This window comes from Lycorma delicatula, chromosome 6 (assembly GCF_047948215.1).
Source record: "Lycorma delicatula isolate Av1 chromosome 6, ASM4794821v1, whole genome shotgun sequence".
Lineage (NCBI taxonomy): Eukaryota > Metazoa > Arthropoda > Insecta > Hemiptera > Fulgoridae > Lycorma > Lycorma delicatula.
The window spans coordinates 158,493,845-158,510,290 of record NC_134460.1 but is presented as its reverse complement, the minus strand read 5'-3'; the positions used below and the strand labels follow the sequence as shown (position 1 = coordinate 158,510,290).

The following is a 16,446-nucleotide window of genomic DNA, read 5'->3' as shown; positions in this document are numbered from 1 at the left end:
AGAGAGAGAGAGAGAGAGACATTTATTTAATTTATTTACATTAATTTGTTTATAACAAACAAATTGAAAAAACTTAATTTCTAATTCTAAACATAATCATTTTTTTTTTCAACTAAAAGATTTTAACGTCACAATCTAGACATTAATTCAGCTTTCTGCTTTAATAGCTTCAAAATTGCAAACTAAATCATTAAGTTTATCTTAGTGACTTAAATGAGGGAATCTCATGCGATGCAGTCCACATTCTATAATCTGTATGAAAAGAGGACAAACCACATTTTTTAATAATGTATTGATTATAGCATCAAACTAATAATTCACCGAGATATAACATACAGCAAGACAGGTAAAGCTAGACTAAATACAATTTAAATGCTCTGGAGATGATAAGGGCATGTTCATGTTCAGACGTCAAGTACCTACATGTTTATAACTAACTTCTTTCATTAAAAATAAAATCTTATATCATTAAGCCTGTATTTCATAATCTTACTTATTACATTTCTATTAAGTACGTATGTATGTGTATTTTTTGTAAAGTTAAACAAAGAGTATCTTTTCTGAATTATAGGTAATAATTGATAGTGAATTTACATCTACAAAAAAAAATTTGTCAAATTTAAATAAAAATCTGCCATCTACATAAAACCCTTAAACATCACAAATTTTGATATCAACCTTGAAATCAGCACCTAAATCACATTAAAATAATGTATATGTTAGACAAAAATGTTATGCTAACTAATGCTGTTTATGGGGTAACTATTCAAATAATGTTAACAATATTATTCAAAATAATGTTTAATATAAGTGAAGAATTTTTAAAATTAAAATTACTTATCTACCTAATCATACACAACAAAAGAATAATAAGTGAAAATGAGATTTTTGATAAATTTTACAGCTACAACAGAATAATTTTTCACTTCTAGAGATCAAACTCCCCTTGTGTCCTGTCAGCCATATGTTCACATGTTCACTTAACCTTTACATTCTTGTCCTTTATATTCCAATCCTCAAACAGATTAAAATATATGAAACATACAATTAAGAATATAGGATTTAACAGTATACCAGAAACAATGGCATTACAAGATTGCTACAGAATAGAATGAAATAGAAGAGTATTTCAGTTCTATAGGATAAAATGGATTTTGGAATACCTCAAACAGTTTTTTGCAACTCATATTTTTAAAGTAGGTTAATGATATTACGTCATTGAAAAATGTAAAATGTTGATGTACAGTAATGATGCGATTTTGGCTTTTTCTTGTCGTGATTCTAGCATCTGAACTGATAAATTATAAGAAATAGCTAAGTTAATAAAATAATTAAGCACATAATAAATTAACTGATAACATATTTATTAATAAAAAAACAAACCAAAAATAGTGAGTTTTAAAATATCACTTCTGAAAGAAAATCTTCACTCAAACATTACCTATTACTCACTATGACTGAATGTGTAAAATATTAAATTGGCTTAGAAACTGTTCCGGCAGGTTATTTCCATTATTTAAGATTATACTGTTTGAGAATAGTCTAAGATCAGTATTTAATATTTAACAATTACATTGATCATATTGTTACAAATAAAAAGAGTAATTAAAGGTTTTTAAATAATTAAAACAGTAGCTGATGGCGAATTGCTTCTTACAATAAACAAGAGTTTACAAGGATTACAATACATGAAAGCAGAATTTAAAATAAATTCTTTTGATATTACTCATAGGAATGAGAAGCTCAGTATTTTTAATTTAATTTCGAGACCAATTAATTATACATTATAGTGCAAAGATATGGGGGATGTAAGCTAGAGTAAATAGTTAGTACAGAGAAAGACCACTACAATGCCAAATTTCTAAACTGTTCTCGCTTCACATTACTGATTTGACAAACAAAATAAAAATAAACAACATTCTAGATACAAAGTAATAATTTAGACTGGTACAAATATTTATTATTGTATGATACAAACTTTTTAAAAAAAATATTTTATTACTATAAGATAAATGTTTTTGTCATTAATAAGATATAAGTTATAGGTATATCTTTAATAGGTTATTAACAACAAAAACATTAAATAACAATAATTAAAAACTGTTAATAACTGTTTTAAGATATTTTAATAAGATCTTATTTAGTCACGAAACTTTGGCTTATAATGAAATCATATTAATAAGTAGAGACCAGATTATATGCATTTGCAAATTAAGCCCATTCTCACCAGTTATTACATATTTTCCTTAAAATCTAGTAATGATGCACATTTTCACTATACTTACAATATTTTTTGATAGGGTACCTAGTTAATAAATGAAATCTTATGTTATAGCCGGATAAACTTATTAGCTGCACGGCTCATAGAGCGCACTTAGCAGCCGCATATCTATTGTTTTGGTAGGGTAATATTATTATGAGGCAAAGTAAAACACAGACTAACACGAGACAAGGATGGACGATACTGTTCTGCGTCGTGCATGACTACTGCAGCACTCCCACTAGGCAATTAAATTACGCATTTTATTGTTGACGTGTTCATTACACCAGTTTAGTTTTTTATTTCTTTATGTAAAGTTTAATGTGTACCGTGTCTCCCAAAAAAAAGTGCTCTTCGTGGATAGCTGACTATCCTGGAACGTTTACGTACAACAGAAATGTTTTATGTTGTTGAGTTTGCAAGAAAAATATTTTGTGCACAAAAAAGTTTCAAATAGACCAGCATGTCAAGACAAGTCTTCATATCGCAGGATCGCAAAAGAAAGGCCCATGACAACAACTTGTACAGCAGCAAGCAGCAGCGATTTCACTTCCAAAGGTAAACAAAAAAACCACTTTAACCTGGATTTATGTGAAGCATTGCTTACAAGTAATATTTCTCTTCACAAACTTACAAAGCCTACACCTTCAAAGATTTTCTGTGAAAATAATGCTTGAATCAAAATATACCAGATAAATCAACATCGGGGAAAAATTACACACCGACAATTTACCTGCATGTTCCGGAAGAAATATGCAATGAACTCAAGGATAGCATTATTTGGATTTCAGCTGACGAAACTACTGATACTTGTGACTGTTACATTACGAATTTAATTGTCGGCGCATTAAAACTAGAGCCTTCTTCTTCCTATTTGGTGGCCTGCAAACACCTTGAAAAGACAAATCATTCTACGATCACCAGATTTGTGAATGAGGGTATTAAAAAAATATTTCCTGAATCTTTTGCAGATGAAAGAGTGTTTATATTTCTCTCAGATGCTGCTCCCTATGTGATCAAGGCAGCCAAAGCTCTCCAAGTATTTTATCCGAATTTGATTCATGTGACGTGCATTCTTCACAAAGTACATCAACTCAATGAAGAAGTACGATCCACATTTGGGAATGTAAATAAACTGGTTTTATCATCAAAGAAAGCGTTTCTTAAGGCACCTGCTCACAATAAGGCCTATAAAGAAAAACTGCCAAATGTGCCTTTACCTCCCGAACCGGTGGTAACTTGATGGGGAACATGGATTGAGCAGTGCTGTTTTACAATGAACATTTTGAGGCCACAAAGGTGTAGTAAACGACTTCGATAGTGCAGAGGCTATGGCAGTTTGTCAGTCCAAGGAAGCATTTAACAATTGTAGTATAAAAAAAAAAAAAAAATGTAGCTGTGATAGCACTCATTTTCCCCACATACCTGCGAGCAGGTATGTGGGAAAATAAGCTTGAAACCCAAACCCAAGGTTTAGTGTTGACTGAATCTATTCAATTAATGAATAAAATCTGCCAAATGAACTCCGCATTGGCAGAGATATTCCCATGTAATCTTAATGAAAAACTTGAAAACATTTTGAACAATAACCCAGGCTCTGAAGCTATGTGTCAAATCGATAGTTTTATTAATGGAACAGGTGAACTTTTCCTAGAAACAATAAGTGCTAACATAGCACCCAAATTCAAATACTGCCCAGTTACCTCAATGGATGTGGAGCGATCCTTTTTCACTTATAAAAATATTTTGAGTGATCGAAGACACAATCTCACTATCAAACATTTGGAACAGTACCCGACTGTTTATGTTTACAAAAGTAACAAAATATTAAATAATTGTTAATTATCAAATTTATTGATATGTTATTCTTTTATTCTTTTTTATTATTATTTAAAGTTGCCTATTTTGGCACTTTTCATGCACATTTGCAAGCATATTTCAAGCTTTTTATTTTGCATATAATCTGGTCTCTATTAATAAGTAAACTATCTTCTGATAGTACACAAAATACTATCATAGCATTGAACCCACATCCCGGCAATAAATTTGAAAATACCAACATTTCAAGCATTTTATAATACCGCTTAATATTATGTTACACAACAGATGATCGGTTTACCTTGCAAGCAAGAACACTAAGAACTCTTTCATGTAAATTCATAATTGGATAATTGCTGCCCTTGTATCTATTCACAGCCGGATCTGTGTGCAAACCAACAATAAGGAAATCACCTTCATTTCTAACCTGCTCCAAAAAATCTAAATGACCGACATGGAACACATCAAATGCACCGGCCACATACACTACCTTATCCCCTGGCTATAACAAAAAAAAAATAAGTTATAAAAATAAAAATGTAAAATTTTATAATAATTTTAACATAAATTGACTATAAAAAATTGATCGTGTACAACATTAAATCATTTTATCTCTCTAAATAGCAACCAAACATGATAGTACATTTTATATAATGGTATATATTTCTTTAATTTCACTGCCATTTAAATATTACTTATTCCTTCAACTAATCACAGTTTCACCTCTATTATTCTGCAATTACCAGTCGATTGTTAAAATAGAAATCAGCAATAAGAAACATTTCCATTCCCTTTATTTGAGCACACAAGTCCTACTATAGACGAGCTAAAAATAAGTGCAGCATCTACTAATATAGTCTTCATATAAAACTTCTATTAAAAGCAGTTTTATGTGCAATCAGAAATAGTCAAAAAGAGAGAGAAATAATTAAACGTAAGAGAGAGAATTCTTATGTTATTTACACATATACATATAGTTATAAGGTAAATTATAATATTTGTATCTATAATTACAATATAGTACACTTAAGAAAATTTAAACCTTTAAAAAAATTAAAAAAAATATTTTATTATTCAACTCTATATGTTTTAAAGCATACAATACACTTTAATTTATTCTCAGCACGATGGATCCCAGCAATTAATTAAAGCATTTTTTAATCTGTCAACAAGCTTTAAAATTCCATTACCTGAGTTATCCATATCCGGTCCATTAAATCAATTGTCGACCGTAAGTTGCAATTCATCATTAACTGTGAAATGTTTTTTTTTCTACAAGGAGCACTTTAAAAGGAAAAAGGTGAATATTACTTATATTAAGGTCTGCACTACAAGTTAGATGATTGGATACCTCTCTCCTGAAACCAAAGCTTGGTCTGTAGCAAAGCTTGATTATAGCCGAAGCATGGGGTCAAGCGATATCAAGAAAAAAAAATAACAATTGGCATACAAAAAAACTTTCCAGATCTGCAATTCTGGATGGTTTTTGTGTATCTCACAATACTCGTGGAAATAACTGTAGTGCTTTTAGTACAAACTCCATTAAAAGAATAACCTAATATTCTCAGAAAATCACTGCCATAATTTTTTGATCCAAAATGATCTGTTTAAATTTTTGCACTTTTTTTGATGAACTGATGTTTGCTTTCTGGGATGAAATGATACCCAGGTCTTGTCACTGTAAATGATTCAATCAAGAAAATCATCTCTACCTACTTGACATTGTTACAGAACAAAAACACTGACCCTGTCTATTGATTTTATGCTGGTAAGTTGACTGCAAAGGAATCCATCAGATACAAATTTTGGTTAAGTAATTCATAGGGAGCTCTCATCTATCTTCCAAGATTCTGTCATTAACTGCAAGATCCAAATTTTTGAAAAATGATAAACATTTTTTACAATCTTTGACATAAGATGTTTGCTCATTCATTATTAAACTTTCCTCATCAATTTTCTGCATTCATTCATTCGCTAACTCATCACCATACACATGGTTTAATTGACAATAAATATCAGCAGATTCCCTTTTTAAGAAAATTCTGCATTTAATGATTTTTTCTTCTGAATTTTGCATTTAAGAATGTGCTGTACTTCACAAATTTTTATATAGTAGGGTTCACTTCAACAATGCATAACACACTCGCAAAAATAAACTTTTCTTACTCCCAAAAGCAGAATCAAGTTGAAAGAACATAATTTTGATAGAGGAAAAAATGTTTAAAGGCTCATAAATACATAGGTTAAAATGGCATACTGTAAAATGTTCTACCTTCCAACAATGCCAACTTGGAGTAAGTGCTGTAAGAGAAGTGTAACACAAGCTTAAAGTGGCATACACTGAAGGTAAGTTAGTAAGATCTCTATGGCATGAGTTTTCATTCTGAGGTCCTGGGTTCAAATCCCAGTCAGACGCAGCATTTTCACACATGCTACAAATCATTCACCTCATCTTCTGAAGCAATACCTAACAGTGATCCCAGAGGTAAAAAAAAAAAAGTTAGTAAGACCTACCGACAACAGTAGGACAGTCTTATAGTAAGTGTGATGGGGGCAAAAGAGAAAGCAAACTAATCTGACTCGCACTGTAATTAGTAGAAACAGTAACTTTTTCAAATAAGTTCACCACTTCCTCATCAAATTACATATAATAGGCTAATACTAATTATTGTGTATTTCAGAAGGGGAAGGAATGGGAAAATATTCCACAGCTAATGATGAAATAATGTTACACTCCTCTGATAAAAGAGAACAAAAAAACAAGTTCTTAAATTTAGTACTACAGAATAAAAATTCAGATTACTTTGATCCCAATAGGCTAATAAATTATGAAAAAGGTCAGATAAATGACAGACAGGATGTTAAAGTAGTACCTTTAACAACAACAACAGATATTTCATAATATTTTTAAAAATTGTATAGTAATTAAAAAATTAAATTATTATTTACCTTAGGTTCTTTTCCTTCACTAAACTGTATTATTTTTTGAGTAGTGGGCAAAAATTGTGAACAACCAGTCCAAGGAGATCTAGCTCTTGAATCTAGACCAAGAGCAGATGATCCTTCTAGACCGACTTCATACTCCTGTGGCCCTTGACGAAAGTGTTGTCTAGTCATTAATAACATTCGACCAACAACATCCGTAGTAGATACACCAGCTGTCCTTTTGACTTCTCTGTTAAACAAAGTAACCGATCGATAAATATAAATAACCATATATTAAACAGTAAAAATTGCTTAAAAGAAAATAATAAAAAATATGAATATATCTAGATAAAGATTATCTACAGATAAAAAAAAATATACAGAGTATACACAGATAGATTATATACAGATAAAGATAATAAATTCATTAAAGTAATCGAAAGCGAACTGCAAAAGCTGAGTAAAGTTAAACCAAAAAATCCTGATTGTTACTTAAATGAACTGGGGAAAGTGAAGATGTCACACGATACATCAAAATAATGCATTAACACAATGAAATTTCTGAAATATACACAGCGCAAAGACCAGAAAAATATGTTCATAATGTGCAGATTCAAAATTTAAAAGGGTCCTGAGAAAAACATTTTATTATTTACTTTTTAGTGATTAATTCACCACACAAAAGTTCAAAGCTTGTGCATAGAACTATGGAATGAAGACTTTTGTAACGTACGAAAAATGACATACTTGACTCAGATTCAAACCATGATTGCGCCCTTCAGGATGACAGGCTGATTACGAGGACATAAAGGCTGTTACAGTTCTAGTCATTGATAAATTCAAAATTATCTTTGTAATTTTGTACACAATTTTGTAATTACACAATAATGTACCTAATCAGCTAATACGCAAAGCAGTAAGTGTAAAACTTATGCACACCAGGAAAAGAACAGTGCAGCACATTTTAAATGTTCATTAACCATTGTTCTTATGAATATCGGCTGAATCTGTATTAATTTATATAACAGAACACTGTGTGTAAAATTATATTATTCTTGTTGCGCTATCCATTTTGGAAGTCAATCATTATGGCTACTCCCCTTTCACCCTAACTGCTAAAAAAAATTTCAATTAATGGCAGCAAAACAAAATTTGATGGTTTTTAAGCCAAGATATAGTTAATTCTCTTCGTGCTCTATCCAATCACTTTATCTCGCAGTATATTTTGTAAGGGCAGTTATTTTTCCCTGTTTTCCATTATGTGACCTAAGTACTTAAATTCTTTGCATTTAATGGTGAATTATTTGTGGCTGTTTGTAGTACACCACTCTTTGTTACATGATCTAATACTAAAGAGACTCTTAATACTCTTTGATACTACTACATTTCAAATTTTTTTTTGTTATTTCCATCAGCATCCATTATTTCATTCTACAAACGATTACTGGGCAATGACTTTTAAAACTCGCAATTATTTTGATATTAAAAGTAAAGGACCAAAAATTTAAAAAAATTAAGTCAATAATTATAGCCAAATCATTAAATAGAAAATGGCCAGCAATTCAGTATTATTCAGTTATATATTAACTTTAATTGGTTTAGTAATATTCAATTATTTTTACAAAACATTTTATTTATTTTCATATTTATAATTTATTATCTAAAGCAGCTATTACTGCAACAATAAAAAGATAAGAGTTAAATCATTAAACAATATATTTATCCTTTACATCTTGTAACATTATATAGATCATATTTGTTCATGGTGTGACGGAGGCAGCATCTGTCTTTAACTTACAAGGTTCTGAGATCAGATCCTGGTTAGGCATAACATTTTTCAAACACTAAAATACAAGGGTAAGTCAATTATTATCCGCAATTTAGTTATATTTTTGTTTACGTTGGAATTACTGTTGTGTTGCGTAGATGACGCCTATGTGGTTTAATTGTTGTTATGTCTGTGCAGGTTTGATGCTGCTAGGTTAGTTCCATTATTGCTGCGCTGCCGTAAACCACAGCTGCTCCGCTTTCTGTTTACACCAAAGAAGAGCAATGTTCAGCGATCCGTTTTTCGTGGTCGGAAGATGTATCAGGAGCTGAAAGTCATTGAAGACTTTCGGTACAGTATGGGAACAGTGTGTTGCCGCAACAGTGTGAATGAATGGATTGAAAAATTCAAAAATGGTCGCACAAGTGTTATGCAAGACAAAGGAGCTGGACGACCGTTTACCGCCACAAATGAGGAAAAAATTGTGCACGTGACATGGTTTTCTCAGACAGACGAGTAACTATCAATGAAGCGGCACATCGTCTGCAAATTAGTCATGGTTATGCCTATGAAATCATTTACAACAGACTTGGGTTTCATAAATTCTGTGCAAGATGGGTCCCAAAACAACTCACACAGTTGCGTAAACAAATACATCTGCCAAAAACATGTGGATCGCTATGGTAACGAACAGGATATCTTCTTATACAGAATCATCACTGGTGATGAAACGTGAATTCATCATTACGAGCCGGAGAGTAAACGGCAGTGTGTGGAATGGAAACATTCAAATTCGCCCTGCAAAAAAACATTCAACACCCAACCATCCGCAGGAAAACTGATGCTTACGGTTTTTTGGGAATCACAAGCCCCAGTACTGGAACATTATGAGGAAAGGAGCACAACAATAAACAGTACACATTACAGTGAGATGCTTACTGCTAAGCTGAAACTTGCAATTTGAAGCAAATGCCGAGGACTGCTGTCAAAAGGTGTTGTGTTGTTGCACGACAATGCCCGTCCACATACTGCTGCCCGCACTGCTGAAACTCAACTTTGAAGTACCGGCTCATCCTCCGTATAGTCCTGATCTTGCTCCTTCTGACTACCGCTTGTTTGGTCCACTCAAAGTGGCATTAAGGGGCTGTCCATTTACCTCGGACGAAACAATGAAAGAAGCGGTGCATTCCTGGCTCGCAGCTCAACCGAAAACCTTATTTTTTTATGAGGGCATCAGGAACCTTGTGCAACGATGGACCAAGTGCGTTGAAATGCAAGGTGACTATGTTGAAAAGTGATGTACATGTAAGGTTCCTATTTGTATTGCAATAAAATTTATAACTACATTGCGGATAATAATTGACTTACCCTCATATTAATTTCACAAAAAACAGGGAATGATAATTAAAATAGGGAATCAGCCCTATTAAATAAACGAAATAAATAAATTACAACAATCTTAGTTGATTACTTTATTTGTGCCGTTAAATGTCACTGTTTATTAAAACTGTAATTTTAAACCAGCTATTAAATGTTACTGTTCAAATTATAACAATAGATTCAATTTCACATAAAATTTATGACAATAAAAAAAACAAGAACTTTTTACTTCATATGGATATATAAAAACTTAAATAATCTTATTATTGAATTTAACTATCATGTATATTATATTATATTATATATTATATATTCAAAAACAATGCAAATATAAAACCTACAACTTCCATTTCTCCAATTTCAGAAAGAACAAAACTTACAGTATCTGTCTTTCTAAAAATTTACCAAACAGTTTAATTTCCAAAATTAATTTTATAACAAGAAAAAAAATTTAGATACACAACAGATACATTATTATATAAAAAAAAAAATGTTCACAATCTTAAGAACTTCAACCTGTAAATGCTGATTTAAACTACTGTGATTGATTATATGCTGTGACTTAACTGTACACAACATTTTTCTTTGCATTTTATACAAATTCCATAAATTTTAAATAATTACTTTTTTAATAACTTACATATTTCATTTTTTTATCGCTGAATTTTATTTAAACATTAAAAAAAGTATGTAATCATTTTGTAATGCACCATATATATATACATACCGTACGAAAGTACTGATTCTTCATAGATTTGTCCAAAAGAAGCTTCAAAGTTGTCCTTCTTCACAATGGGAATACATAACTGTCAATACCCATTGGACTTTCTGCCCATTTATTGAAAAAAGGGTTATGATAATTTGGAATTCGTTCTCGATAAAATTAAATACAATAGTCATAAATGGATTACGTGCGGTGATCTCAAAATAATATTGATGCTCCTAGGACAGCAAGGAGAATACACAAAATTCCTTGTTTTTTGTGTGAATGGGATAGCAGAGACAGACAAAAACATTGGATAAGGAAAGATTGGCCAAAAAGAGCTTCATTAGAACAAGGGACCAAAAATGTGCCCCAAAAAGCTCTCATAGATCAGAATTAAGTTTTCCTTCCACCTCTGTATATTAAGTTAAGCTTGATGAAGCATTTTGTTAAGCCTGACCAAAAAAATTTAAATGTTTTAAATACATCTATGACAAATTTCCAGGCTTATCAACCGTCAAACTAAAAAAAGAGTGTCTTTACTGGTCCTGACATTAGAAAACTTCTCAAAGATGGTAATTTTGAGAAACAAATGTAGGATGAAGAAACAGAACCTGCTGGGGAGCCTTTAAAGACGTAGTAACCAAGTTTCTGGGCAATAAGGAGAATCCAAACTTCAAATCAATCGTTGAGCTGCAGAAGTACAAAAATTTAGGCTGTGTCATGAGCTTGAAGGTTCACTTACTAAATTCATATGTGAACTATTTTAGTGAAAATCTGGGTGTCGTTAGTGAAGAGATGGTGAGAGATTTCATCAGGACATGAAAGAAATCGAAAGGAGGTATCAAGGAAAATCGACAACTACGATGATGGTGAATTATTGTTGAATGTTACACCAAGATGAACCCTATAGTGAACATGGAAGGAAAAGCATGAAGATGAGTAAAAGCCTACAAAGAAACTTTGACACATGGAATAAAATTTAAGTATTTTACATTCTTCATCATTAAGGGTGGGTGAAAAGGGCAAGTAGTTTCCAAAGGTATGACATACCTCATAAAAATTAATTAAATGTTTAGCCCCTCAAAGACCAAATGATGCTGCTCAAAGGCCACTTGGCTGAGACACAGCAAGCTCACGTTTTGATATTAGGCCAACAAATAAAATATGTTCAGGTTCACAAGTACCTCGGGGTGTACCTTAATGAGGATTTCCGATTTAAGGATATACAAGCGAAGCATAATAGGCAATGCAGGTGAGTGGAGAGTGAAATGAGGCAAAAGGAGGAAGAAATATAAGGGAGAGAAAAGGAGGAGAGATGAGCACAGGGTCCTGATGTAGATTCAGACCTAGAATTGATGGAGGAACTATTCGGTCCTACAACAAGCCAGTCTAAAAAGGTCGTACCATCGATGAAATCTAGAAAGGTCAAAGTTGCGGCGAAGAAAGATTTGGAAGCGCTATTGTCATCATGCAATGTGACCTTGGGAGATGTGACGATGAGAGGTGACAGAGATGTTCAACACCCTCTGTAATGAGGAGTATGTGGGTGACTCAAAAAACTTTAGAGAGAGGGGTGCAACGTATATAATGACACGAATGAGGAAGCTACAATATTTACACTTTTTAATAGCCAAGAGTGTTGATAGACTACAGGGATACATAGAGGGTTTCAGGGCTGGAATGGAACAATGACAAATGACTGAAATGACGCCAACAAAGAGGATGGCTGCAGCAGTTGTGAAGGCTCAGAGAACCAAAGTGATATTAACTGACAAGCCAGAAGGTGTCACCTTCTCATCCTTTAACGGTTAGGTGGTGAAGAGCCTGGAAGCCAGGTAAAAAGGACTGAGGATAGTTAGTATTCGGGATAACTGGAAAGATATACGAATTGCGGCTAATGATAGTGAAACTGAGAAAGGAATCAGAAATAATGAAGCAATACAAAGGTCTTGAGGCCACAGATGATTGTATATGATGTTCCACAAGATATCAATGAGGAGGGGTTTGTTGATGCAGTAAATGTTCAAGATACCGGTAAGTCTGTGGAAGAATTTGCAAGTCTTTTTACGGTAGTATTCTGGGTTGGCCGCAGAGAAACTAATATGGTGCATTTTGTAGTTGAATGCGAGAAGCAATTGTGAACAAAATTTCAAGAAACTGGTAGATTGTTTATAGACTATCAATATCATGTAAAATTAAACATTATTTACATGTCAATCGAAGTTTTTTATGTCAGGGCCTTGGCAACATAGGCGGATTTGCAAGAAGGAACTTTGTTCCTTTTGTGGCAAGACAGGCATCTGGTGGAAGATTGTCAGGTTAGGAAGGACGGTGGTCCTCCTACCTGTATAAACTGCTTTCAAGCCCAGAAGCCGATGAATCACGATTGCCATTCCGAGGAATGTCCTGCGTACAAACGTGCACAGAAACTTTTGAGCAGCAGAATAGATATATAGGCGATTAATAGGGTTAAATGTTTTCCTGGCTTCAGAGTATTCGTTTAATTTTGTTTGTTAAATTTTCAGTTTTATTTTTTATGAATTATGTTATTTTTTATTCTTTGATTATTCTGCGATATTTGTTATTTTTATTTGTTTCACTTAAGCTTTAGGGTTATGATTAATTGATTTTAATGATAGGTATTACTGTAGATTTCTTATGTTTTTACTCTTGTTTTGGTTAGTTTAATTTTGTGTTTAGTGTTTTGTTATAAGTTTATTGTAATTTTTAGTTATTTGTAGGTATTTTGTTAGTTTTTATGTGATTTTTTTTCTTTGTTTGTGTTTAGTAGCATTTGTTTATGTTTTATATTTACTACTGTCTACACTTCTTGATTCTCCTTCGTGATTTATTAAGTTTCGGTTTTGTTTATTAGGGTAAACAGATTTGTTTTTCTAGGGTAGTTCTCTACGTTTTTTTTTTTGTGTTCTTGAGACATTATTTTGATTTGGTATGTATCGCTATTTATTCAGTTAGTGTTTTGTACTATGGATAATTTATTTTTTATTTGCATGTTCAGTTTACTTGATTTGTGGTTTATTATTTTACAGGTAAGTTGGATGCCTGAGTTATGTGCTGAACTTATCCCTAACACCAGGTAGGTTAGTGGTTACATCAGCTCAGTCAGATAGTCCTGTTTAGGACCTGATAAAATTATTTATGATTACAGGTTCCAAGCTAGGTGTGGTACACTGATGTGAATGTTGCTTGTGGCATTCGCATTGGTGGCATCTCGACAGCGGCCGGATGAGATATGTCTTGAGGCCATGAAGATGACCTCTGGTAAAGCCCTGTACAGAGGGGTGGCATGACGGTCAGATCTGTCACATGGTGGGTGTCTTCCCCTCAGGGTCAAGCACTTGAAATAGGGACTTTTTAGTCTGAATGTCAATATTTATTCAAGTTTTCAATAAAAGCCACTACCATAGGGTGTTAGATGGTGAGCCCTGATCTACTGAAAAGCTTTGTTAATGAGGACAGATTATTCTTGGGTATTTTGTCGTGCAGGGTAAAAGAATACATCACTGTTTTAAATGTTGTCAAGTTCAGTCATAGGGGTAAGTTCTGTGATCGGCTGGCAATCTTTTCACTTAGTGGTGTTGAGGAGAATAAATGCAATGTCCAAAGAAGTTGGAAGGCTCAACTTGCATTAACTGTAAATGTTTAAGGAAATATCATAAGCATCCTGCAGATAGCAGGGATTATGGTTGTTATCTGAGGGCTGTTGATATGTGTCTCAATTCATTGGATGGTTAAGTTCAGACAGTTAAACGCACAGGGTGCTTATATAGCTCAGGTGGAATTGGATGAGGTAGCTTTGTGATGGCGTCAGGATGTTTTGTTGCAGCATTCTTATGTTATATCTGCCAGCAAAACCTGGCAGATCCAGAGACAACGTAAGGATACTGATAGCATGTCCACTGTTATGTGTAGAAGGGAGCTAGACTGTGTTTTCTTGCAACAGCTCTCAGATAATCATCATGTTGTTGTTCATGTGGACGTTCAGAGCTTGCATCTTTATGTTTAAGTTCATAATTTCAATACAGAGATCCTGCTGACCATCTTCTCGAGGTCTGGGATGAAATCCTACGATTCTCAGGTCCCAGTGATAACATTATTGTGTTTCTGGTCATACGTGTTGGTATGGTGGATGGTCGTCAGTTGTTTTGAGGAACAAACATCGATGTTACCGTTGGCAGGTTTATTCCTGGCAATGTGTGCAACTGGATGGTAGTTGATTACTCGAGTGATAATTGGATGATTGTGTTTGAAGTCATTGGTGGCTTGAGTGATCGCTACCAACGTAATGTTCCAGTTCAGCAGGGTCGTTTTCTGCACAGGCATGCGGACTGGAAGAAATTTGTGGATTCTCTCTCAGTTAGACTCTTGAGTTTTGAACAGGAGTGTCAACAATTTAAAATTGGAGAACCTGGCAGAAAAATTGTTGCATACTTTTATTGACGCTGCTGAGTGTTCCACACCCCATAGTTCTGGTTGAGAAAGGCAAGTGGCGTGATGGAATAGGGAATTGGGTAATTTGAAACAGTCTTTCTGCCGTTTACATAGGGCCTCCCAACGAGAATGTGAGAGCATGAGAGTACTTACACAAGGTACTTACTGCCAAAAGAGATTCATGGCGTTTTTTGTGCAGCAAAAAGGGAATACAAACCCATAGGGAATGGTATATAGAGTTTTGGGACACAGACATAGAAAGAACTTTTTTCTGTCTGCTCTCTCAACCTGATATGGAATTATTTCAGACAAAACAGAAATATTACAAAAACTACTTGATGATTTACTGCCTGATGATAATACAGATGGTGAGTCTGTGTATCATTTATGGGTGCGTTGTGAGGTCACCCGTTTACACAGATTTGCTTTATCTTGAGAAATTAACTTGGCGCACTTCAGCCAGGTTATTTGTAGTTTTGTAAGGAGTAAGGCCCCTGGCTTTGATGGTATAACAGTGGAGCTCCTTGTTCATTCTGTTGGAGTTTGCATTAGGACTGTCACACTGTTGTTCAACAGATTGCTGCTTGCTGGGAATTTACCAGTTTGTTGGAAGAAAGAATTAGTTAAATTAATATTTAAAGGCGGCGACAAGGATCCAACTGTTAGTGCCTCTTACAGGCCCTTGATGTTGTTGCCGGTTCTTGGTAAAGTTTTTGAGAAGGTTCTGTATCTTTGTATGAATGAGAGATTGACCTCACGATGTTTATTAATGGACAATCAGTATAGCTTTCGTCCTGGTAAGGGTAACGGGGATGCTATACTCAAGGTTATGAGTGAAGCGTCAGCCAACGAGGTGGAGTACATATTGGATATTTTTTTAGATATCTCTGGAGCCTTTATCTGGACCTTCTGCCATTTATCAGTTAAAAAGGAGGGGATGTACTGAAAATGGGTTGCAAGTTCAAATTAGTTTGCAAGTTTTAAATTTATTTCAGTCATCAATATGTGCTGCTTTGTGAAGGAAGCCATGAGGTTAGTAAGCTGTTGTCTAAGGATTGTCCCCAGGGCAGTGTATTGGGTCTTCTGTTGTGAGTTGTAGAGTTTGACTCTCTTCTGTGAGTGAGGTTGCCCAGCGGG

General features: G+C 33.6%; 1 protein-coding gene across 1 annotated transcript in view; it reads right to left on the bottom strand.

Annotated features, from left to right (window-relative positions):
- Positions 1-16,446, bottom strand: part of Pect (phosphoethanolamine cytidylyltransferase) — a 72,154-nt gene that overhangs the window by 6,580 nt on the left and 49,128 nt on the right. Inside the window, exons 5-6 of the mRNA XM_075368906.1 lie at positions 7,028-7,253; positions 4,380-4,580 (exon numbers count right to left, since the gene is read on the bottom strand). Of these exons, the coding sequence (XP_075225021.1) occupies positions 4,380-4,580; positions 7,028-7,253 (427 nt within the window). The remainder of the gene's footprint in view (positions 1-4,379; positions 4,581-7,027; positions 7,254-16,446) is intronic.